The following is a 24,868-nucleotide window of genomic DNA, read 5'->3' on the forward strand; positions in this document are numbered from 1 at the left end:
CGAACGAAATTGACATTGAAATTGACAACGTCGTAATAGGTAAAATAGCGATAAACAGATTATCATTGGTCATCTCAACTCGATTGCTTTTCTCACTTTCGCTGTACCAGCTCAAGCGAGAAAATCAATCTCGTTGAGATAATCAACGATAATCTATAATTATATACTATATTTCGCAACTTGACTCTTTCTGAACCTCCTTAGAATATAAGTACAACAAAATATATCACATTATAAATAAGTTTTTCGTATACAACTTATTACATTTTTATTTTGCTAATGGCATTATAACAATTTGTCAAGGTGAGTATAATTGCATGTAATAAATGAAAAAAAAATGTTTCTTTGATTTGAATGCAAATCGTCTTTCAGAAATTTGTATTGCACAAAATCACTTGCTAATACACCCACCTGTCATAGATAATATTTTCTTTAAAACGGCAACTGTACATTGAAATTGTTTAGAGTCTCTGATGTCCAAAATGATGCGATGATCCACTATACGGCGACGAAGAAAGAGTTTGATAGGTTGGAGAATAATACGAGTCTGTGTTACTTGGTGCCATTTGATGGCTGAACGGTGCAGCAACATGCTGTCCAAAACTTGTCCCAAATGCAGAATTCAGTGAATGTTCACTTTGAGTTTGAGGGGTATATCCTGAAAACGGCGTCCATTTAAATGCATTAGTATCAGCAGCAAACGGAAATTGATGAGAGTGTAATGGCGGTGGAACCGGAAGTGCAGAATGAGATCCATACAGGTGACCAAACGGGTTTTTGCTGAAATCGTCTGCTTTTTTATTCTTTTTGAAACGTGATGATCTTCTGAGGAAACTACCATTGCCAAACATATCTTTACAATCTGGATGTATTGCCCAATAACTTCCCTTTCCTGGGCGTCCTGCAGCACGTGGCACTTTAATAAAACAATCGTTTAGAGATAGGTTATGTCTTACTGAGTTCTGCCATCTTTGTTGGTCTTTTTGATAATATGGAAATCGATTCATTATAAACTGATAAATTTCGTTTAACGACATCATTCCAGTTGGCGCACTTTCAATTGCCATCGTAACTAAGGCAATGTATGAATATGGCGGTTTCACATCAGCCGAAAATTGTCTAGCAGCCTGTGAAGAGATTGATTTTAAGTTGCCTGATGTCTGTTCTCCGGATGTCGGTAATAGTTCTGAACTTTTGTCATAACTGTTGTCATCTGTTGAATTCGGAGTTGTTTTTCCTGTATCATAATAAACATTTTCTCTGCGTCCAAGCGTTTCTTCCTTGTAGTTTCCTGGCAGTTGGTTAAGTGTTTCTGTATTGTTTATGGTGCCAGGTTCACCTAAACGAAATGATTCCATGACTTAATCTGTGTCCAGCTAAATGTATTATTTCGATCTCTTATATATATTATATTCTAAATGATATTAGCACAGAACAGTATACGTTACTCTTACAGTCATATCTTAAATGTCTCACGTATGTAAAATTCTAAGTAGTAATAAAAACATAATAGCCATTGAAAGGCGAATAATATGAGAAGAAAGTTAAATTTCAAAACCGTTAATAGCGCTTCATTTCTATTCTTTAAAGTTTTAATGTTCTCAAAACATTAATTGCCTTTTGCCACTGGGAAATTTCAATATTTTGTTTGTGTATTAATACATGTGTAGTCTAGTCCGGGAGAGATTGTCCATTTAACCCTAGCGTCAGTATGCCTTAACAAGCCTCGTTACCAATTGTGGTAAAACAATCGTAAGCATACGTTTTGCACATTCTATATAGATGTATATAATTTTACTATAAATAATACACGTATTTCGAATGATGTGATGCTTTAGAGCTTGCTTTTTTATTTTATATTTCAAATAATTAAAACTTGAACATTGCAATACATGTCATTAAACATGTCAGTTTAATCTATCTACAAAAGAGTTCACAAAGAACCTGGAAGTAAAACGAGAGACCCATTTGCAGTTAAATAATGGTCACTGGGATCACAATTGCTTGCGGAAAAGACCCTCCTTTTTGTGTTATTTTTTTATAATAAATTTTCTGTTACTGATTTGAATACTCATTAAATGTTTTTTTGCTCTTTTTATATGATTTTATAGTAATAGTAGTTAATACATTTTGACTCTCTTTGGAAAAGATATTGAGGGTCAAAATATATAGTCTGCACTTCTCAGTTGGTTCGATGTGACGATGACTGTAGTAATGTCTGCGATTACAACTGGTGTAATGTTTGCATTACTAAAAACATAATCAGCCGTATACAGAAAATAGAAATATGGTTGTAAAACCTTCTGCTAAAATTTCTTATAACAGGTAAAAAAATACTGTTGAAAAATATGCATTTAGTTGGAAATAAACTCATCATAGATACCAGGACTAAATTTAGTATACGCCAGACGCGCGTTTCGTCTACAAAAGACTCATCAGTAACGCTCGAATTCAAAAAAGTTAAAAAGGCCAAATAAAGTACAAAGATGAAGAAAACGGGACATCTACATTTCTTTTATATTTTAAATGTATTATTACGTGAAATAATTTGGATAGAGATATTTTTAAAATTGTCCCGCTAAAGATATGATTTTGCATGTAGCAGTGATAATATATACTTCTCAAATCATTCTTTGAAGAAGAAAAAAGCTTGAACGGTTCATTTTACCTAACCATTAAGATTAATTTCACACGTTAGTTTTCAACCTGTATTAAATTAACCATTATATTGTTTGTTCAAGGGTTTTCATTTAAACCTTTCATTCAAATAATTGTTGTAATCATTATATGACTTTTAAACCCTTAAATAAATAAAAATAATCATTTAAAGTAAAAGAAACCAAAATGTATAAAACGTGCTATCATATCATGTGAATAAAAATTGAAACAACATAGAAAAAATGTCAACTGTATATGTGTGTGACTTTCAGTTTTAATAAGCGATCGAAAGTCACTTTACACAAATAAATCTGAGCATTCATTTTTTGGTATCAATAATAAAGAAAAATACTATGTATTAATGATTTTGAGACATATTTAACATTATTTTCGCTAATTTTACGTTCTTTCTTTATAAATATGCATCTATTTTCAAAGAATTCATTCAGTTATATTTCAGAAAATAAAGCAAAAAAAGCATTATTTTTCTATTTCGAGCTATTATTGTATTTCAACGAGCCAATATTACACGCCAAATTGACTAAACTCTGTGACATAGCACATTTGCTGTACCTTGGACTCTAAACGAAAATCCTTGACCAATCCCATTAATATTTAAATTAGTTAGCAAGTTTTTTACAATTTATCTTTAGACTTCTTGACTTATTTGTAGTAGCAACCCAACAACGGGTTTGTCTGATTCGTCTGAAAATTTCAGGACAGGTAAATCTAAACCGGATGAACATTTTGACCCTGTCAGATTTGCTCTATAGCTAAATGCATGATTTTCAAAGATATAAACCAAAAACGTCATTTATATAATCCATATGTTCTATTTATGCTGTGTGGACCATGAGGATTGGCAAGATGTGTCATCGAACACATTTTTAATCTAAATACCATAATGATGATTGTGGTCAAGTTTTGTTAAATTTGTCTCAAGAGTTTTAGAGAAGATTTTTGTAGTTTAGATCTTACTTTGCTGTACGTGCTGTTCACAGTATATCTCGACGATCTATATTAATATTCAAGATAACAACCAAAATTCCCTTCAAATGACCCATCTAGGGGCAGCCACCCAACAATAGGTTTGTCTGATTTGTCTAAATATATCAGGGCAGAAAGATCTTTACCTGATGATCATTTTAATCCATTGTCCGATTTGCTCTAAATGATTCAGTTTCAGAGATATTAGCCAATTACTTCATTTTAAACCTATGTTTTATTTTTAGCCATGTGGGCGATGTTGGAAGGCCAGGTCATTGGACAAATATTTAAGCTAAATACCCCAATGATGAACGTGACCAAGTTTGATTGAATTTGGCCCAATAGTTTCAGAGGAGAAGATTTTTGTAAAAGTAAAGTATAGATGATGGACGGTGGACTCCAAGTTATTAGAAAAGTTCACTTGGCCCTTTGGGCCAGGTGAGATAAAAAAAGAAAACATAGTAATTTTGCCATCTCTATATGGTTATTTTAGCAACCAGATATATTTATTTTCAAATCAATATCCCCTGCATCATGCATGTTTTTAATGATATGATTTTTTTGTTGTTGTTGAAGTGCATCAAACTCGTGCTGTTGGGTTATTCTATGTCTATTTAATTTCATATTATAGAAGGAAAATACATGTTCATGATCGTTTTTACCTATATAAGAAATAATTTTTGTGGATCAAATCAGCCAATCAAATGATTTATCTTTGTTTCAATTTTAATGTTGACATTCTTTTCCTTTAAATAACTTGACACATACAATTCCTGAGTTATCCATCTCAAGCCAAGGGGTTGAATAGAAGTTCACATGAATATGGATTCAAGTATGTCGAATTATTCACTGACAATTAATAATTAATGCTTTTTTTTTTAGCTTTTTTTGACAAAATTTAACCATACTGGATGCTAAAATCTTATTATTATTTCACTATTTGCATTTCATTATTAATTGAGCCCAAAAAAAGATATTATTTTTTTTTATACATCTAGTAGCTAGTGCCCCTTTAAGCAGTCATAATGAGGAGTATATCTAAATTAGTTTAAATTCCAAAAGAAATCTTCAGTATCAGCATTTATTGTGTATAGTAGATCTATAATAAACCATGAAAATAACCTACTAGGAATGCCTATCACTGAATGATTAAAATAGACAAACAAGACATGTAAATTAAATTGTAATATGGTGATTTAGATAGGTTTATTTAATTTCATGTCATAGAATAAAATAAATTGTGGGCGGAATAGGTCAAGGGAATGATGTCCTCCTGGTGGCTCTCTTGTTTCAATTTTCAATACACAAGTTCTTATCTTTATAGTAACTGAACATTCTGTTTGTTCGTATGTTTGTGACTGTCCTAAGTCAGAAAGCTGTACTTCATGGGTTGTTGTGGACGTGTGATGGTGTGTTACATTTTTGTGTTTGTTCATTTTTTGTACATAAATTAGGGATTAAGTTTTCTTGTTTGTATAGTTTTACATTTTCAATTCGAGGCCTTTTATAGCCCACTATGTAGTATGGGTTTTGTTCATTGTTGAAGGCCAAAGTGACCTTTAGTTGTTAATTTCTGTCTAATTTGGTCTCTTGTAGAGAGTTGTCTCATTGGCAATCATACCACATCTTTATTACATACTAAGCATATTAAGTATAAATTTGATTCTTTGTAGACATTTAATTTTTAATAACATTGTCCTTTGTCTTTTGTTGGATAAAGATCTCAATTGCAATCATATAGCATCTCTGACTGTATTAAGGTGGTACCTAACAATACAGGGAGATAACTCTGTAAAATCGGCTTAACATTTTAATCATGTTGTGTTGTTAAGAAAATATTAAGCTTATCGATGATCAAAATTAGTGTTTGTCAAACTGCTATATATCCAACCAATTTTTTCAGAGAAAGTGATTGGTTCAAGTTTTTTGAAATTTTTATATTTTTTTCTAATCAAAGCGTCAAAGTAAAGAGGGGGGATAGGAGGGGTTTTTATCCTGAAATCCTGGGCTTAAAAACACAAAATCCTGAAATCCCGGCCTCAAAAATAAGAAATCCTGAGGTCCCGAAATCTGTAAAAAAGAATTCCCAGATCCTGAAAGGGTAAATCGCGAAATCCCGAGCTTAAAAACACCTGATCCTGGAGTCCCGATAAAGGTCCTATCCCCCCTCAGTAATTATTTTGTCAAAATTTCATGGGAATTAAATGAGCCAAATAAATTTTAGTCAAAGTGTCAGGTACCACCTTAAATACAATTTTTATTTTATTTGTCTATTTTAAATTGTTGTATTTCTAGATCTGCTAAGGCCATACAATTCAAAAAATAAAACTCTGTGTATAATGAGACAGATTTAATGGTTATCACATGACTACAATATGATATAATGATTTCATAAAAATATCAACAAATCACTGAATATGTCATTCATTAATGGGATACATACCATACTACCATACTTATCATGTACTAATGGTTTAAAAAATACACCAACATTACAAAACAGTACAGAACTAAATCGTCAAACAACCATACTTATCATGTACTAATGGTTTAAAAAATACACCAACATTACAAAACAGTACAGAACTAAATCGTCAAACAACCATACTTATCATGTACTAATGGTTTAAAAAATACACCAACATTACAACACAGTACACAACTAAATCGTCAAACAACCATAGCTAAGATGTACTTCTGTTTAAAAAAAACACATCAACATTACAACACAGTACACAACTAAATCATCAAACAACCATAGCTAAGATGTAATTCTGTTAAAAAAACACATCAACATTACGACACAGTACACAATTAAATCGTCAAACAACCATAGCTAAGATGTAATTCTGTTAAAAAAACACATCAACATTACGACACAGTACACAATTAAATCGTCAAACAACCATAGCTAAGATGTACTTCTGTTTAAAAAATACACATCAACATTACGACACAGTACACAATTAAATCGTCAAACAACCATAGCTAAGATGTACTTCTGTTTAAAAAATACACATCAACATTACGACACAGTACACAACTAAATCATCAAACAACCTTAATATGCCTGTGGTATCTACTAACAGAAGACCATTGTTCTCAAATTTTAAGATAGGATTATTGGTGGTCATTATGCAGTATAATTCTTTTGGGTACATAGTCACAAGTAATGCTCTGCTTCTAAAGACTTTAATATTTATGACAAATTACATCTGTTTTTTTGGAAGAGGCAATTATTCATAGTGGATTGTTAATTCAGATTCCTGTTTATTAAATTAAAAATAAATGTGAGGAGTCAAGTAGTGGTGGATCCAGAACTTTTTGTAAAAAGGGGGGGGGGGGGGGGGGGCTGATGACTGACCTAAGGGGGCTCCAGTCCTGCTTCAGTGATTCCCTATATACCGTTAATCAACCAAATTCCCCCAGGGCCACCTGGATCCGCCTATGTCAAACTAATTTCCAAAAAGTAATGAACCTACTATCATGACTTTCATGCTTGTTAACTTTAAAGAAAACACAAAACAAAGAACCAACTAAATGTTTTATAAAAGAGTAACACATAGGGAAAGAGTTTCAAAACTTATCTTGGAACTTGTGTGATAGGCTTGCTAATGACACTTATTGTGTATTGAGAAACACACTTTCATTTACCATTAAACAAAATGTTTCTTGCACACAATAAACTTTATTTATTGTGTCCTTTTAAAGCATGTTTACTCTTTATTATATCTTAATCTGACATTATGCTCTCTACACGCTAAGAAAACCTCTTTTTGAATAATTCATCTTAGTTTTCTTTGTTTCTCTATGAATTAAAATATGTTTTCTTCTTTCACTAAAAATTATGGTGACCTTTATTTAATTCAATGTACTGCTTCAAACATATTAAGTTTTTACACTAATCATACTCCTACCTTTTCATTCAGTCTATCTTACAATTGACAACACTAAAATCAATACGTAATATTATTCAACTTATAACATTTAATGTAAAAAACTATTCCTTGGTGATCGATAATTATAATAATAATTTCACCAAAAAGAATATCGAACCCTATTACACAAATTAGAAATAATAACATTCAAATATAAATAATATATGATCAAACATGGTTTAAAAAAGATGATGACAATCAGACATTGTGAAAAAATATATTTTTGGCAAAGCAAAATAATCATCACATAGATAACTTGTTTTGGCCATGCTTGAAGATCAATAACATTAGGATATAACAATGTGATTATTTATCATATTTCATACATTCTTACAATGATATATGACAAGAACATGAAGAATTTGAGAAGCATTAAATTAAAGATTTCAGAGGCGGATCCAGGATCATAAGGGGGCCCGCTCCAGTCATGCTTCAGTGATTCCCTATATAATCAACCAAATTTTTCCCACTAAAGGGGTAGCCCGGGCCCCCAAGGATCTGCCGATGGATTTAAAGAAATGCATCTATCAGATAAAATAAAAATAAATAAAGGTTATTTTAGCACTTGTAAGTCATACATATAGTGTATTGTGTTAGGCTTTTAAACTTGGGGTGATATTGCGTACAAACTTAAAAAAAATTATAAATTCTTGAACATGTAACAAAGCTAAAGACAGTCAATAATGATGAAAAATTTCAAGAACTGAAAAAAAATGGAAATCTTGGTAAAAAGGCGAAAAGAATCATTTAAATAGAAAGGAATTCAAATATTCTAATTTGGATACTTTACGTGCAAATGGTACTATCCAAAAGAATTGCACTTATTTTTATTTTATATTTTAGTGATTTGAAACATTTTGTTGTTTTATTCTGAAGCTACAACAAACACACAGAAAACAATGATATAACCATTATCACGATTATAAGATTTAACCATTATCATGATTATCAGATTTAACCATTATCACGATTATAAAATTTAACTATTACCACGATTATAAGATTTAACCATGTTCACGATTATACGATTTAACCATTATCACGATTATAAGATTTAACCATTATCACGATTATAAGATTTAACCATTATCACGATTATAAGATTTAACCATTATCACGATTATAAGATTTAACCATTATCACGATTATAAGATTTAACCATTATCACGATTATAAGATTTAACCATTATCACGATTATACAGTGTGATATAAAAATACTATATTAGTTAAGCCTTTGAGGAGGGATATGTTTTCAATCTGAAACATTGCCAAAAAATAACTCCAATAAATGCATAATGTAAAAATCTGCCTGTTAAACATGTCATGTGAGCTTGTAATGATTTTTAACGACTCAATGTATTTTATGTTCTTATACATATCAAACATTATTATAAAAAATTCAACAATTAGGGAAACTTTTATAGCACCACTGACACAGTGTCCACTTTTTATAAAAGAGAAATTAGTTTAAACAGTTTTACAGTTTGAATACATAAGAAAAAATACTTGAACGCCATGAATCATTTTTAATGAAGTTGCAACTTACAATGTTCGATGGTATATATAACCCTACATACTTTCCTTGATATTCATATGTTCTATTTACCATCTTTAAAGCATGCCACAAAACCTGACAGTACATTTGTATTTTACGATGCCTTCGCCAGTACTATCCCCTTCAACCCTTGGGTAAAAGAACTGCACCAATATCAAGCACTTATTTGACATTATTTATATAACACAGCACTGTTAAGCCGTAGAACTGTCATTAAGTAAATCTATTTCTTTTTGTTCTACATTTGTTTCCATACTAGCATTACCATATAAAGGATTAGCAAATGAGTTCGAAGATGCATCATTACTAAAACTGTCATTTTTAGCATAATATGCATTTCCATTTTTGGATAATTTTAATTTATCTCCCTCTTGAGATGGACGAGAACCTTCTGCATAACCATTGCCTGTTGGCTGTAGGCTTAGATCATACAGTTGATTATTCATACCAAGACTGTCTTGGTTGTTTTCTATAATATCATCATGGAATCGTTCATGTGGAACACCTCGTTTGAGTCTTCTAATCCTTACAATAAAGACAACAAGTATTGCTATCAAAATGATCACAAGTATGACGATCGGCACTGCTATCACTACACCAAGATTATTTTCAGATTTTTGTTGTTTACTTGGAATGACAGTCACATTAGAATGTGTTGTTGTATCTGGAATAATAACAGTTGTTTTAGTTGTTGTTGATGTGCTAGTTGTCCTGGTAGTTGTTGGTTTTGTAGTTGTGGCTCTTGTTGATGTAGAAGATGGTTGAGTTGTAGTAGTTGTTGTTCTTGTTGTCGTTGGGGATGGTGTTGGTTTCTGAGTACTTGTTGTCCTAGTTGTTGAACTTTGTGTAGTTGTTTTTGTTGTTGTAGATTGAACTGTTGTTTTAGTTGTAGCTGTTGTTGATGTTGTTGGAGCAGCTGTACTTGTAACCACTATTGTTGGTATTGGTGGAGCTGAAATAAAAATATATAAAAATATATTTACGTTGAATATCTTTATATTTCATGTGCAAATATTTCATATTTTACTATCAATAAAGGTATGTAGATTTTTCCCCTTCATTTAAACACAATGATTTTATTTCATTTTTGTATTTGAAAGTTGTTACTGCAATTCATTAACGAACTAAGGTATCTGATTACAAATGATGGTGTTTATCCATTGCCCAACAAATTTAGCTATAAGAAAGATCCTTCACAACTTCCTCCTCTAGAACTTATATTTGTCACTTATTACAGTTACTTTATAAATTTTGGTAAATATCATGGCATTTCATTTTAGAGAAAGAACAGATTGCAACTAATTGCAAACACTGCCCAGAATAATTTGTGTGGAAATTTTTATATATTTTATGTAATACATGTATGAATGCAAAATAACCCAACACATTGATTAAGGAATATTCATGCATTTATTCATTAAATTTTGCTTACAAGCTTTCTTACAACTTGAAACTTAAAAAACAAAACTTCTATATATATAAAGAGAGAGAGTAAATTACAATTAGAATTAACATAATATGTAAATATATATTTAAGTCAAACATTTGTAATATATAATCAATAGAAATTGAACCATTGTTTACCATGCACCTGCAATGGAGCATACCTAATACCTATTACAGATAGTGTGGATGAACTGACAGATTTGCTTAAGTCTTAGAACATTCCATTGTGTTATTTTTGTGTGTATGTGTGTTTTGGGAAGACTGGGTAAATACTTGCCTCAAAAATGTAAATATAATTATTGACGAAAATTCAGAATCTTATTCAGCTACTGTTTAACTGTAATACTGTTTTTATTTTTGTTAAGTTGATTGCTTGAAATTAAATTTCCCCCAGAAATCATTATTTTATGCTTGCATATTTTTACTTTTTGCTTAAACATTAAGCTTCAAGATTTTACTGAATTTGGGAAAAGTTAACATGTTGATTGCAAATGTTAATTTTTATATATACATACCCATACATATAACTCCAACATCCTCAGTGTGGTTACAGTTATGTGTACCTATCCCTCTGTGTCCACACTTATATAGGGATTCTTCTGTCCCTTTACACTTCACATTGTCAAACCAAATGGGACCAGATCCAGTTCCAAATTTCCCTCCTCGGACCACAGTCCCACCAGTAAAGTTGAGTTGTCGACACACTACACTGGCAGCCTGGTCATTCCAGAAATCATCACATACTGTACCCCATTTATTTGGTCCCTTCACATACACTTCCACCCGCCCTGAGTATTTGTCTTTACCATTCATCAAACGGATCTGTGTTGGCTCTGAAATATATAGAAAAAAATTCTTATGAAAAAATTGCATCTGTAAGTTGGTAACTAAGGGATAGTTAGTCGTCTCATTTGCAATCATATTTTATCTTTTTTTTTTCCATATGAATTAATTTAACTTCTGTCTTTGAAATACTGGTGATGTCTGATTATTCATTGTTAGCATTTTCATGGATTTCCTGAATAGAGGGTACACTTACAAGCAAGCCTAAAGGAAATACTAATTTGTAAAGGTTTTTAAGAGCAAATAATTAGACCTACAAATAATTTGAAGTACAACAGAAAATTGTCAAACATTTAAAACTGAGCAAAAAAAATATTTCAATTTGAAATGAAACAAGACAAAACATTTCCAATCAAAATAAAAATATAAATAAAAATATGTTAATATGGAAACTTCTCAATTCAGTTGTGTGAATACTTGACATCTATGTAAAACCTACCAACAGTCTCATTAAAACATTCTGTGTAAGCCCCTGGTTCATCTGTTCTCCTCATACAAAGATCGTCTAAGAATGAAGAATTAAATCCTGTATTCAGACACGTCATCATAGTGTCCTCTGAACCCTGACAGAAAAATCCTGTAATCCACCGAGGTAATGATTTGAGAGATTTGTTGACATTGTAGTTGACTATACCATCTGTGTAATTAAGTTGTTTACACATGACCTTGGCATCAGCAGTCTTCCATGACCATGAACAGACTGACCCCCACGATCCATCGTAACTGATTTCTACTCTGCCCACGGAGGGGTTCTTACTTCCCTGTAATCTGTACTGTATACCTAATAAAAATAACATTCATGAATTATTTCTTCAATATATTTTTTAAATCCTCTTTCAAAACATGAAATAATTAACTTATTTTTGCTGATATTATTTTCTCTTATTTACGTATTTCCAGTCATAACATAGCATTTTTGTTGTAATTTTCATATCATGTTAACTGACATATTCATACAAGGGGAGATCAAAGTTTAACATAGTGGCAACAATTTATTAATCGGTACACACATTTTTTACTCACTAAAGATTGGTTAATTCATTGTCTGCAACAATAGGTTGGTTTACAGAATATCCAGCTGAACAGATTTTTCTTTCTCATAAGTCAATAAAGTCATGTTCTGCTAATTATTAAATAAACTAGAAAAAGGTTCATAGAACTGTTGAACTTTTACGATTTGAAACATGAAGACAACTCACCTGTGGAATTGTAACACAATACACCAGCATCATTTGAATTAAAGCTACAAGAATCTAGGTCAGCCTTCTGTGACTGAACACAATCAGCTAGAGAACTCTCCAGGCCTGTACATTTCACACCTCTCATTAATATTGGCTTTCTATTCTTCATAATATGCAAGTAAGCCACACCTCCAGCATAACCTAGTTCTTTACATGTGACATTGGCGTCACGATCGTCCCAGTCCTGCATACAGACACGTCCCCATACACCATTAACTCTGACCTCTAGGATACCATGAACTGTACTGGCTAAACTATCTGAGGCAATTCTAGGTGCAAATCCTACAAATATACATAGAATTAGAACAAACTCAACAAACTGTTGCTTGAATCAAGTTCATTTGGAATCTATTTGATAGTTGCATCGTTAGCAAGCATTGTATGAAAAGTTGATAACTTAAGTTTCTTGATAAATGACTGGTTTTATGGGGAATCATACTTCTAATAAAATCTATTTAATTGATTTCTTACCATCCTTATTTATCATAAATGACAATATAAGTTTTCCTTTAAAAAGGAGGACCGCTATAAGGCATCATTTTTGAATTAATTCACAAGTCTAGTCCATTTTCAAACATGATTTTCATTTAAGTTCAAATTTTTTGATATATTAGATTAAGATATGGGTTAAACAGTCTTCAACAGACCTTCTTTTTTATAATATTTTACTCCTAAATCACTGCATAAATATCATTATTTAAGGAATGACTGTAATATTGTTTCTGTCTATGAAGAAATAAAATCAAAAATGTGGTGCACACTGAATAACACGGTTATTTATAGCTCAGAGATTGATAGTGTGCACCACATTTTTTATGTTATTTCAAATAGGTAGAAAAACATTAGACATTTCTTATAATTTTAAACTAGAGTAAATCATGAAAAAACGTTGATGACGTCACTGTCACATGACAAAATTTTGTCTTTGACCTGATAAACAAAATGACATCAGCCAATCAGGAAATGCGTTACATCAAAAATTAAATAATTATAATATATAAAAAGTAATACAATCAATCTTCAATTTACCTTTCTTTTCTATAGTTGTATTACTACAGTATACAGAAGCATATGCAGTGCAGGTAGTGGTATTAAACTTCATTTTACATTCAGACAGGTCAGATTCTCTTCCATTACATCTCAGATCAGAGATTAAAGTCTGTCCTTTAATCTTGCCAAACGCTGAGCCTTTAATGGCCAGACCATCAGTAAAGTTATTTCCCAGACTTCTACATGTTACCCTAGCAGCTTGGTCATCAAATCCTTCATCACAAATACTATACCACTCCCCATCACGATGGTATTCTACTCCTCCCATCCTGGCATCATGTCCTTCATTAAGACGAACTGAAAGAAGCATCAAAAATAAAAAAGGACGAAAGTTTTTTTTTGTATCAATTATACAGGAGATAATTGTGTTTAAAATTATTATTAATTTTTTTTCAGCTTCTGTTTAATATGACGACTACATTGAGTTAATAGAAGAAGATTTTGTGCACTTTTCTACATAGCAAATTAAAGTGTTTTGTTTTAATCATGCAAGAGATAAAGTATGTTTCAGCAAATGCACTTTTCACTCAAAATATGTATTTTTTTAAATGTGCTCTGAAATAAAGTGTTTCAATATGTTTGATTCTTTAAATGTGGATTTATTCTAAAAGCAGTTTAAATATTTGTAAGAACACTTGAAGTATATGACTTACCATTTTTATAACAAAATACAGAAGCATCATCTCGATGAGAATCACATATGATGGACAGTATCCAGTTACTCTCAGAGAACTGATCATTAAAGCCTCGATGTGGACATTGGTGAAGATTTTTCTCATTTCCATTACATTGAAGATGGCTTAGCCATATAGGTCCACGACCCTGTCCATAAGTGGCACTAGGCAATGCCACACCCTCAGTGAATCCAAACTGACGACAAAATACAGAAGCATCTTTATTGTCCCATCCAGCATCACAGATTGTGCCATTGATGCCACCAACTGATATCTCGACTCTGCCATAATGAGAGCCACCATCACTCATATAATACTTTATTCCTGTCAAATAAACAATATTAAAATGTTATTGGGAGTCATAATAAGCTTTTTCACCTAATGTCACTTGGCTGAAACCAAATACAATTTAAATCAAAATGAGTATCTTTAGAAACACCTCAGTTAGCTTTGTATTACTGTCCCACTGTATATCATTGTCATTCATTAATCTAAGTAAAATTAAATACCTAATTACCAAAAGTGCTATTTTTCATTGCCATCACATTTTTTCTAGTTAGAGATAAGAATTCCTAAAAAACAAAATGCATATACTAATCGACTATATAAGATAACAAATGGAATATTTAAAAGCACTAAATAAAAGTGTTTCTACATTCAAGGCCTGTTTGTGTTTCATAGAGCTGTACAGTACAAAGAAATGTAGTTGTACTTAAAATTCTTTGAACATCTATATTCAGTGTATTATTCCTCTATATTTCATGTTATATCACGACATCCAATGACGAAACCAACCTCAAATTAAATGTACTACATGTACTAAATATTCACAATAAAAACAAAACAAGTATAAAAGATATTCAGACTATCTGTAAACAAAAATATACCTTCATCCTTAAAGCACAACACTGAAGCAATATGTGTATCAGTACAGTTTCCTAATGACATCCTAGATTGATGAGGACAGTCAAGTAGTGCCTTCTCTTCTCCTGTACAGTTAAAGTCACTCAGCCAATAGGGACCCCTAGAACTCTCTGAGGTAGACTGTTCATCATGTTTGTAGGCTATACCATGTCTGTATCCCTGTTCTCTACAGAACACACCAGCATCAACATCATCCCAGTTTTTACCACATATCCTACCAGTGGCACCTAGATGTGTCACAATTACCTGACCTTTGTTTCTATCTTGTAACTTCAGGGTATATTTTTCTGAAAGAAAGAAATATTTCAACCAATAACATTTGCTTTTAACAGTTTTCTGATGGAAAGTATCAAAAAAACCTTGCCAGTTAATATTTGCAGCACAATGTATTATTGATGTACCTCAATGATTACTTGCATATTTTTATTGCTGCTATGTCTTAAATAGATAATAAAGGGTATAAAAGACCCTTTTGCATTGTGTGGAGTTACTATCAAACTATGATCAAAGATTACAGTGCACTAGTTTATGTTACATCCTTTCTAATATTTTGTAATATGTAGAATATTGCATAACAACTGCATTAATTTCCACATTTATCACAGTTTATAATACTGAAAATTTGAAAGTAATTGCAAGGTTTTTATTCAGTATCGCAATAATAAAAACTTGCATTCTGATATCAAATACTTATATCTGTATGTAGCTTTATCTACAAATTGATATTTTGATATTCACATTTTTATTTATAGAAAAAAGAAGATGTGGTATGATTGCCAATGAGACAACTATCCACAAAAGACCAAAATGACACAAACATTAAAAATTATAGGTCACTGTACGGCCTTCGACAATGAGCAAAGCCATCATGCTTATCAAATGCAATAATAATTGCAGACTGTAATTTCTAAATTTACCAATTCATTCATATATATGTACAAAAAAGATACAATCACATGCTTATTTTAACTTCCAACAATATATATATAAATTTGATTGCAAACTTACTAATAATTGTGAGTAACAAATTATCACTCTCATGTCAAACTGAAACAAGTAAATCTACACAGATGTGAAAAATAAATTAGTGTAAAGTGCTTACCTTTATCAGGTATCTTTGTCTCATTAAAACACATCACTGAAGCATACTGCTCAGATTCACATTGCTCTTCCCGTAAACATTCTGTAACAGATTTCTCCCTACCAGTACATCTGAGTGTGTAATTGGTCAATACAGGTTCACTGGTTTTACCAAATGCTGAACAACAAATGGCCTGTCCATCAGTATAACCTAACTCCTCACACACCACTCTAGCCGACATGTCCGTGAAGCCTGTGTCACACACACGTAACCAAGTCCTGTTGTGGTAGTATAATACAGCTCCATTGCTACTACCTGGGGTGTATCCTTTGTATAGCTTAACTGAAAAGGAAAGATAACTCAGATAATTCTTTTTAGTAAATGTTGCTCAGGTATTGTGAAGAAATATATCCATTTGATTTCCTACAAAAATTTCAATGTAAATAGAATTTACTTTTCTTTTTGTAAAGTTATTTATGCAAGGTAATAATTATTTTCTAACTGTAAGGAATAACTTTATTCAGATGTTACAATTGTCATAAAATCATACTTTATTCAGATGTTACAATTGTAATAAAATCATACTTTATTCAGATGTTACAATTGTCATAAAATCATACCATTAGTATAACACATAACAGCAGCATCATCTTTATGACCCAGACAGAATCTAGAGTTTCCAACAACCCATCCTTCATGGGGACAGATGTCAAGACTTTCTTCCTTCCCAGAACAGTGTATTTTACCATCCCACTGTGTCCCTGAACCAGGAGGTAGATTGTCACCATAGTAGGAATCTCCTGTGTTAAACCCTAGCTGTCTACAGAATACGTCAGCATCGTACTGGTCCCAGTAGTGATCACAGATTGTTCCCCATTCTCCATGGACAGATACCTCTACACGACCAGATCTATCATTTCCTCCAGCTAAACGGTAGTATACACCTAGAAATATCATAATTTAATTTATGAATATCAACATTGTATTCAAAAAGTTTAAACTGGTTTTGGTAAGAATTAAGAAAGATTGTAAGCCATAAAATGCAAATATCTCGGCTTTGGCTATAATTTTTTGTCTTTTATGGTTTATAGCTCGTCATCTTTTTTTATAAGTGTTGGATTTTCAAATAATTTGGCCTCCAGCATCACTGAAGAGACATTTACTGTTGAAATGCTCATCTGGTGCAGAAAAATTGGTACCGTTAATGTAATTTAACAATAAGAAAAAAAAATTAATTAAAACAAATGCAAATATTTTAATACTTGTTAATTACCTTCTCTGTCAAAGCATAGCACCCCAGCATAATGCTTCCCTTTGCATTCTTTTACATTCCCAAATCCAACATGGCTACACTGGTTGATACTAGACTCGTTACCATGACATGTGACATTAGTTGTCCAATAGGGACCTACTGCATCCATATCACTTTTGTAATGGAAGTATGACATGCCATCAGGATAGCCGAGTTCATGACAGACAACTCTGGCAGCCTTGTCATTCCACCCGTCAATACAGATACGCCCCTCTATTCCAAGGTAAGTGATGTTGACTTGACCAGTATAACTTGATCCTCCAGCTAGTCTTAGTGTATAATCTAAAAGTATATAAACATTTCATTATGATATTGTCAATCTTAAGCTTGTAAACAACAAATACACCAAAATATTTGTAACTAATTCCCCTGAAAATTTGTCAATTAGAAGTTGGACAAAGTAAGGTAAAACAATATTAGTTTTATGGCTTTGAATCTCGTACATATTTAGATTTTTTTTTTAATTCAAAAGTTTTAAATTGAAATATATTGGATCTCAATCAATCATTAATTGTGTTTCGTTTTCTTGGTGTGATTTACGTATCCTAAAAAGACTGAACAGGTAAACTTGAACAAATGCCAGTTTAGCCTATGTAAGGTAAATTCCTGACCATATTGTGTATGCCCTCTTTTTCTATTGCCAGTCTTAATTTCCTCATGTTTATCACTGGCAGGCAGCAGCCATCTAGTTGTTAATTCTTCAACTTTTTGATTGCATGTAGCATTTACCATTTTAAGCAATCTAGTGTGGTATCATTTAGTGTATGAAATATATCAGTGTTTTTGCAGTGTTAAAAATGTTTAATTGGGATAAAAATCTTGTAACAACTGGTAGACTTAAAAAAATTGCCAATACAAGGACAATAATGAGGAAACTTATTTTATGTATAAGTCCAATTATAACACGCAAGTGAGGCATAATTCTGTGGACTGTTACAGACTATACCAGTACTGGAACAGTATAAAGAAAACTTACTTTGTGTACAGGTCCCATTATAACATGCAAGTGAGGCATATTTCTGTGGACTGTTACAGACTGTACCAGTACTTGGACAGTATAAAGAAAACTTTCTTTGTGTATGGGTCCCATTATAACATGCAAGTGAGGCATAATTCTGTGGACTGTTACAGACTGTACCAGTACTTGGACAGTATAAAGAAAACTTTCTTTGTGTATGGGTCCCATTATAACATGCAAGTGAGGCATAATTCTGTGGACTGTTACAGACTGTACCAGTACTTGGACAGTATAAAGAAAACTTTCTTTGTGTATGGGTCCCATTATAACATGCAAGTGAGGCATATTTCTGTGGACTGTTACAGACTGTACCAGTACTTGGACAGTATAAAGAAAACTTTCTTTGTGTACGGGTCCCATTATAACATGCAAGTGAGGCATAATTCTGTGGACTGTTACAGACTGTACCAGTACTTGGACAGTATAAAGAAAACTTTCTTTGTGTACGGGTCCCATTATAACATGCAAGTGAGGCATAATTCTGTGGACTGTTACAGACTATACCAGTAATGGGACAGTATAAAGAAAACTTACTTTGTGTACGGGTTCCATTATAACATGCAAGTGAGGCATAATTCTGTGGACTGTTACAGACTATACCAGTACTGGGACAATCTGTTAGATGTTTCTCATTTCCTTTACACTGTAACTTCCCAAACAATGGAGTGATGAAACTAAAACCAAAAGGTGAGCAGCATAGCGGTAGTCCATGTTCATAGCCAAGAATCCCACAGGCGACATCTGTAATATATAAATATATCAGTTTAAACATATATTTTTCATAAGAAAAAAAAAACTTTTTTAACTCCATCACATATTCATTTGTCTAGAACCTGGTTGTCAAAATATTTTTTTTTATATTAAAAAAAACTTTAACCTCACAACATATTTTAAATATGTTAGGATTCTAGTCTGTGGTTGTCTTATATGTCTAATCTTCATTTTGTGGTTATTTGGAGAATTTAGATTTGATGACAGATACTTGATATTTCCTGTTTAATGTATTCACATCTCAATTGAGTCAGACACATTGTATTGAGACAATTTTTTGGATAAATGATTTGTTTTTTTTCGATTTTTTAACAAAAAAACCTGCATAAAAGCTTTATATTAAATGGAACACTTATATTTGTGGGTAACCCCAACCCACACAATAAGTATCCAACCAATAATGCTTAATTTAAAGTAATACATTCTACTTTACATTAACATATACTTTGTATGGATTGCTTTTTTTCTTATAAAGAATTTTTGTTTTTGTAAGTGACATAGTGATCTGTTGTCGAGTGTTGACTAACAAAAACTATTTCTTGATCTTAAAAATATTTATTATATTCAATGAAGGTTTAACTAAGTTATTAATCTTCACAATCACAGACTGACGATTAATGTTGATGTAATTGATGATGGAATGTAGGATTGCCATGCCTTTCTCTGCAATTTTCTGAAAACAAATAGAATTTAATCTGACACTCTATGCAAAAGGTGAAAAATGTGAAAAACCAGCCATACAATCTGAACCTACCAGTATATAATTACTGAAAAAAACTTTGTAACAATCCTTTACCTGCTTCTGTTTCCCCAAATCCACTGGCACAAACTGTACTCCAGCCTTTGTTCTTGTGATATACTTCAACCATACCATTACTTCTATAGTTCCCTCTCATTAAACGCACTACAAACAAACATACAACCTTTATTATATACATTAAACTGATTGAAAGTACTTTTTATCTAACCATATACAAAAAGAGCAGTACAATGGCATTTTTTCTTACTTAATATTTTTTTTACTTCTTATCTGATACCCATGATAATTAAAATTTTACCAAAAAAGTAGAGTTAAAAATAGTTTTCGTTTCATTCTATTCAGACTTGGTAGTTATGGTTGAGCAGTTAATATTGTCAGGTTGTATTGACTTCTGACCTTTTGAATTAACCTTGGAAAAGGGGTATTTTTGCATTTACAGTAAACAGAGTTAATATATAATTTTTAAGTAAAATGGAGAGTAGGAATGGCGAATGTGTCAAAGAGACAACAACCAAAGAGATGAACTAGATTATTAATTTTTCATATACATAAAATTATTGACTACCCTTTTATTCACCTGATTTGAAACAGACAACTCCAGCATCATTGCCATGTGTACATCTTTGTGTCTGAGCAGGATACCATGAAGCTTCACACTGTAGGAAGTTTGTCTCATTCCCCATACACTCCACCCTTGTCATCCAAATATCCTGATCATTAGTGCCTACTGTTGTAGGGTTAGTCTGAACTCCTCCTACAAAGGGACCTAACTGTCGACAGAAGACCTCAGCATCAACATCATCCCAGTAAACATTACAAACAGTACCCCATCTACCATTTAAGTAAATCTCTGCTCTGCCACTTCCTTCATATTCCTCACCAATTCTAAACTGCACACCCTCTGTAAACAACAATAAATTATATAATTAGACAACAGTTAGGCAACATCTTCTGTTCCAATGAGTGATTTTTAAAGTATTTAGGAATTATTATGCAGAATGGTTCATTAATTAATTATATCATTTATCCATCACTGGCATCTTCTTATTTTGATTTTTTTGGCAAAGATAAGCCATTACAAAAGTGACAATAATAAACACGTCGAATTCATGTTAACAGCTGAGTTCAGCAAGTTTTCCATATAAATGATAGGTTTATGATGATATGAACAGTACCTGCTTTCTTTGAGCAAACAATAGCAGCCCTAGAAGATCTTTCATTACATTGATGGTCCTCTCTGAAGGTTGCCATGGGACACCCATGCAATGTCTTCTCTGTACCAGTACAATTAACATGCCCAAATAATGTAGGCACATGTCTGAGGACTGTTCCCCTGGTGGCATTACCACCAGCAAAACCTAATTCCCGACAGACTACTTGTGCATCATCATTATCCCATCCTACATCACAGATTGATCCCCAGATTCCATATCGCTGCACCTCTACATTACCAAAGAATAATCCACTGGGCCTGGTAACATGGACAGCTGGAAAACAAAAATAAAATGATTAAAAACTTCACCACCTAGAAGAATGAGGTAATGGAAGTAATGTTTCCTCTTTTTCAATGTTAGAATTATGATAATTATATTTTTTATTTATATGTTCTGTTCATTATTTTTTTCTTCCTCTGTAATGTTAATTTCTTTTTTTTTACTGGTGTTTTGTCCATCACTTTTTCAAGCAACTTACAGTGGAGTTGGACATGTTTATTTCTTAGCTTGCAAACACTGATGATAACATATCCTTTCAATCTCAGGAAACCAGAGTAAAAATATCTCATTTTATTTGCATGTTAACTTAAACTTTGTACTTACAATATTTAGTAGCATCAGAATCTGTACAAGCCACAGACACATAATGTTTTGATGGACATGAATCCTCTTCATGTGGACAATCATTGAACTTCTCTCTGCCAGTACACTGGACATTAGTAATTCCTATTGGACGAGAAGTCAGCCATGTTCCCTGAGCAGAACAACACTGGGCCCTGCCATCTGTATATCCCATTGACTGGCATGCCACCTTAGCATCAGTATCATTGAAGTTTTCATCACAAACAGAATACCAGGAATCTTTCTTAAATACCTGAAGTTGTCCATAGTTGGCCAGTCCAAGTCCAGACAATCTGACTGAAAAGGTTAAAATAAATTTGATAATTTCAACTATGAATATTTATACTATTCAATAAAAAAAAATCTCCTATAAATTACATTAATAACTGTAATGTTATATTATGACTATAGGCGGCAACAAGATTCAAAACTTGATCCTTCAGTCTTAAAAAAGGGAAAACATAAAAAAACAAAGCTATAAAAAGACACAGTGTTAATTTGATATCATTTTAATTGCCAATCAATATCATTCTAAGCATTTATGAAATCAATAGTTTTTATTGTTAAGTAGCTATAAATGCCTCTGGTGGAGTTGCTCATTTGCAATCAAACCACATCTCCTTATTTCTATAATGTTCATCCTTGACATTTGTACACATTTTATTTTTATAATGTACATCTTTGACATTTGTACACATTTTATTTTTATAATGTACATCTTTGACATTTGTACACATTTTATTTTTATAATGTACATCTTTGACATTTGAACATATTTTATTTTTATAATGTACATCTTTGACATACACATTTTATTTTAACATCCTTATTAACTTACCACTTGCATAACATTTAACCCCAATATCTTTCTCGTGTGCTGCACATGCTGTGTCTGGTTTCTCAGCAAGACCTACTAACTCACAGTCCAGTATACTGCTCTCATTACCGTGACAGTAGGCTCTACTGATCCACACGGGACCAGTGGTGTTGCCATAGGAATGGTTGACAACATACACACCATACATAAATCCTCTCTGACGACATATCACTGTGGCAACCTTGTTTGTCATATACCATCCACATATACTTCCCCATGTGCCATTGATTTTGACCTCTACAAGACCTTCAGATTTGGACTTTCCACCAGTTATTCTCAACTCAAAGCCAGCAGTCTCTGTAAATACATATATGTCATGAACTATATGTCTAAACAATATACTTGATTTATAAGCAGGATTAGAATACAGCTGTAGAATAAAAATGGCAAGGTGTCTGCAGACAAAAATATTAAGAAAGGGTATTTGTGGAAATTTAAAGCATAAAGCTATGCTAATACAGTAGCATCAAAATCTATTTTCAATTTCTTAAAATATATATCTTCAAACATTATAAAATTACAAGAATATTCACAGAAGGAAAAAAATCTAATGGATTAGAAGATGTTAAAAAAACTGATAGGTTTTATATCAATTATAGTTGAATAAGATAAAGTAGTTTTTACATATTTTGTACAATACCTTTAGTTTTATAACAGAATGCAGCAGCAGAACTACTGATAGAACAATTATCTATCTGACCCCAGGCTAATGTTCCACACTTGTCTAAGTTACTCTCAGCTCCAGTACAATTCAGGTTGTTTAACCATCTGATATCATCAGTCCGTGATCGAGGTACATGTGGTAGTACATCATGGCGATATTTGTAACCAAATCCTCCCAGAAAGCCTTTCTGTCTACATGCAACCATAGCATCATTACTGTCGTAGCCATTTGTACAAACCAAACCCTCATGGTTATAGTAGTCTACCCATAGCTTGCCAAAAGTTCCATTCTCAAATCGGAGCTCAAACCCTGAAAGATATGTCATATCACAATAACAAATGAAAAAGGATTTCTACATTGTAGGGAAATATCCCTAGCTTATTATACGGTATGTGTCAAACTATAGAGTAGACTAGAGAAAAATAGCTATGGTATACTTATTTCTTCCTCTTTCTGTGTTTAAGTAATGTTATCATCACTCTGATTATTATTAGTCAGTTGTTAAAAAAAAATTGGAGTTATATCCTAGATTCTATGTAAATTTAAAGTGAGTGTTGAGAAAATTGTCAAAAACATTTAATTTGGAGCTAAGGTAAATTGAAAGGTTTATATCTTATAAGGATTATGGCATTTAGATGTGGCGGCCAGATTTTATGAGTGGAAGAGGTAGTATGAGTGTCCGTAGAAAATCATCGACCTTCCATCAGAAAGCTGAGTGGGGGTTCCAACTGACAACCTCAGTGTTGAATGGTTAGTGATCACAGTAGTAACTACTTAGACCACTCCGCCACAGAGTCAACAACTAAATATGGAAGCTATGTATATTTATAATCCTAGAAGAGAAGTATTATTATATAATGATAATAGATGAAAATGGTTATGCTACAATTGTCCAAAATTGGAAAAAAAGTTCCACACATAAAACAAAATTTTCAATTCTGAATTGCCATATAATGTGGTCAATTATAGATAATGAAACACAATCTCACTAAGTGTGAGAGTTTTGGGGAATTCTCCAAGAAATGATTAAGCTGACCTTTTTATGACCAATCAATCAGATTGTGACATGTGGGGCAGGATCTGTTTCCCCTTCTGGAGCAAGTACCTGAGATCAACCCCAGTTTTTGATGGGGTCTGTGTTGATTAGTTTTTCTTTTTCTATGTTGTGTTTTGTATACTGTTGTTTGTCTTTTTCTTTTTTAGCCATGGCATTGTCAGTTTATTTTTCAATTT

General features: G+C 32.3%; 2 protein-coding genes across 3 annotated transcripts in view; both read right to left on the reverse strand.

The window, feature by feature from the left end:
* Positions 1-258: 258 nt before the first annotated feature.
* Positions 259-1,573, reverse strand: LOC134714733 (forkhead box protein D1-like). Its single transcript, XM_063576239.1, has one exon. The coding sequence runs from the start codon at positions 1,356-1,358 to the stop codon at positions 462-464; it is 897 nt and encodes a 298-aa protein (XP_063432309.1). The 5' UTR covers positions 1,359-1,573; the 3' UTR covers positions 259-461.
* A 4,407-nt stretch (positions 1,574-5,980) lies between these two features.
* The window catches only part of LOC134714735 (deleted in malignant brain tumors 1 protein-like), a 57,329-nt gene continuing 38,441 nt past the window's right edge, over positions 5,981-24,868 (reverse strand). For both annotated transcript variants that reach the window (XM_063576240.1, XM_063576241.1), the window contains 17 exons: positions 23,612-23,944; positions 22,933-23,268; positions 22,077-22,391; positions 21,435-21,746; positions 20,837-21,160; positions 20,296-20,403; positions 19,263-19,469; positions 17,672-17,992; positions 17,019-17,342; positions 16,420-16,740; positions 15,281-15,604; positions 14,373-14,717; positions 13,699-14,016; positions 12,628-12,951; positions 11,868-12,209; positions 11,101-11,418; positions 5,981-10,091 (listed from right to left, as the gene is read on the reverse strand). In XM_063576240.1, the coding sequence (XP_063432310.1) occupies positions 9,334-10,091; positions 11,101-11,418; positions 11,868-12,209; positions 12,628-12,951; positions 13,699-14,016; positions 14,373-14,717; positions 15,281-15,604; positions 16,420-16,740; positions 17,019-17,342; positions 17,672-17,992; positions 19,263-19,469; positions 20,296-20,403; positions 20,837-21,160; positions 21,435-21,746; positions 22,077-22,391; positions 22,933-23,268; positions 23,612-23,944 (5,630 nt within the window). In that variant the 3' untranslated portion in view covers positions 5,981-9,333. The remainder of the gene's footprint in view (positions 10,092-11,100; positions 11,419-11,867; positions 12,210-12,627; positions 12,952-13,698; positions 14,017-14,372; positions 14,718-15,280; positions 15,605-16,419; positions 16,741-17,018; positions 17,343-17,671; positions 17,993-19,262; positions 19,470-20,295; positions 20,404-20,836; positions 21,161-21,434; positions 21,747-22,076; positions 22,392-22,932; positions 23,269-23,611; positions 23,945-24,868) is intronic.

Source organism: Mytilus trossulus, chromosome 4 (genome assembly GCF_036588685.1).
Source record: "Mytilus trossulus isolate FHL-02 chromosome 4, PNRI_Mtr1.1.1.hap1, whole genome shotgun sequence".
In the NCBI taxonomy this organism is placed as follows: domain Eukaryota; kingdom Metazoa; phylum Mollusca; class Bivalvia; order Mytilida; family Mytilidae; genus Mytilus; species Mytilus trossulus.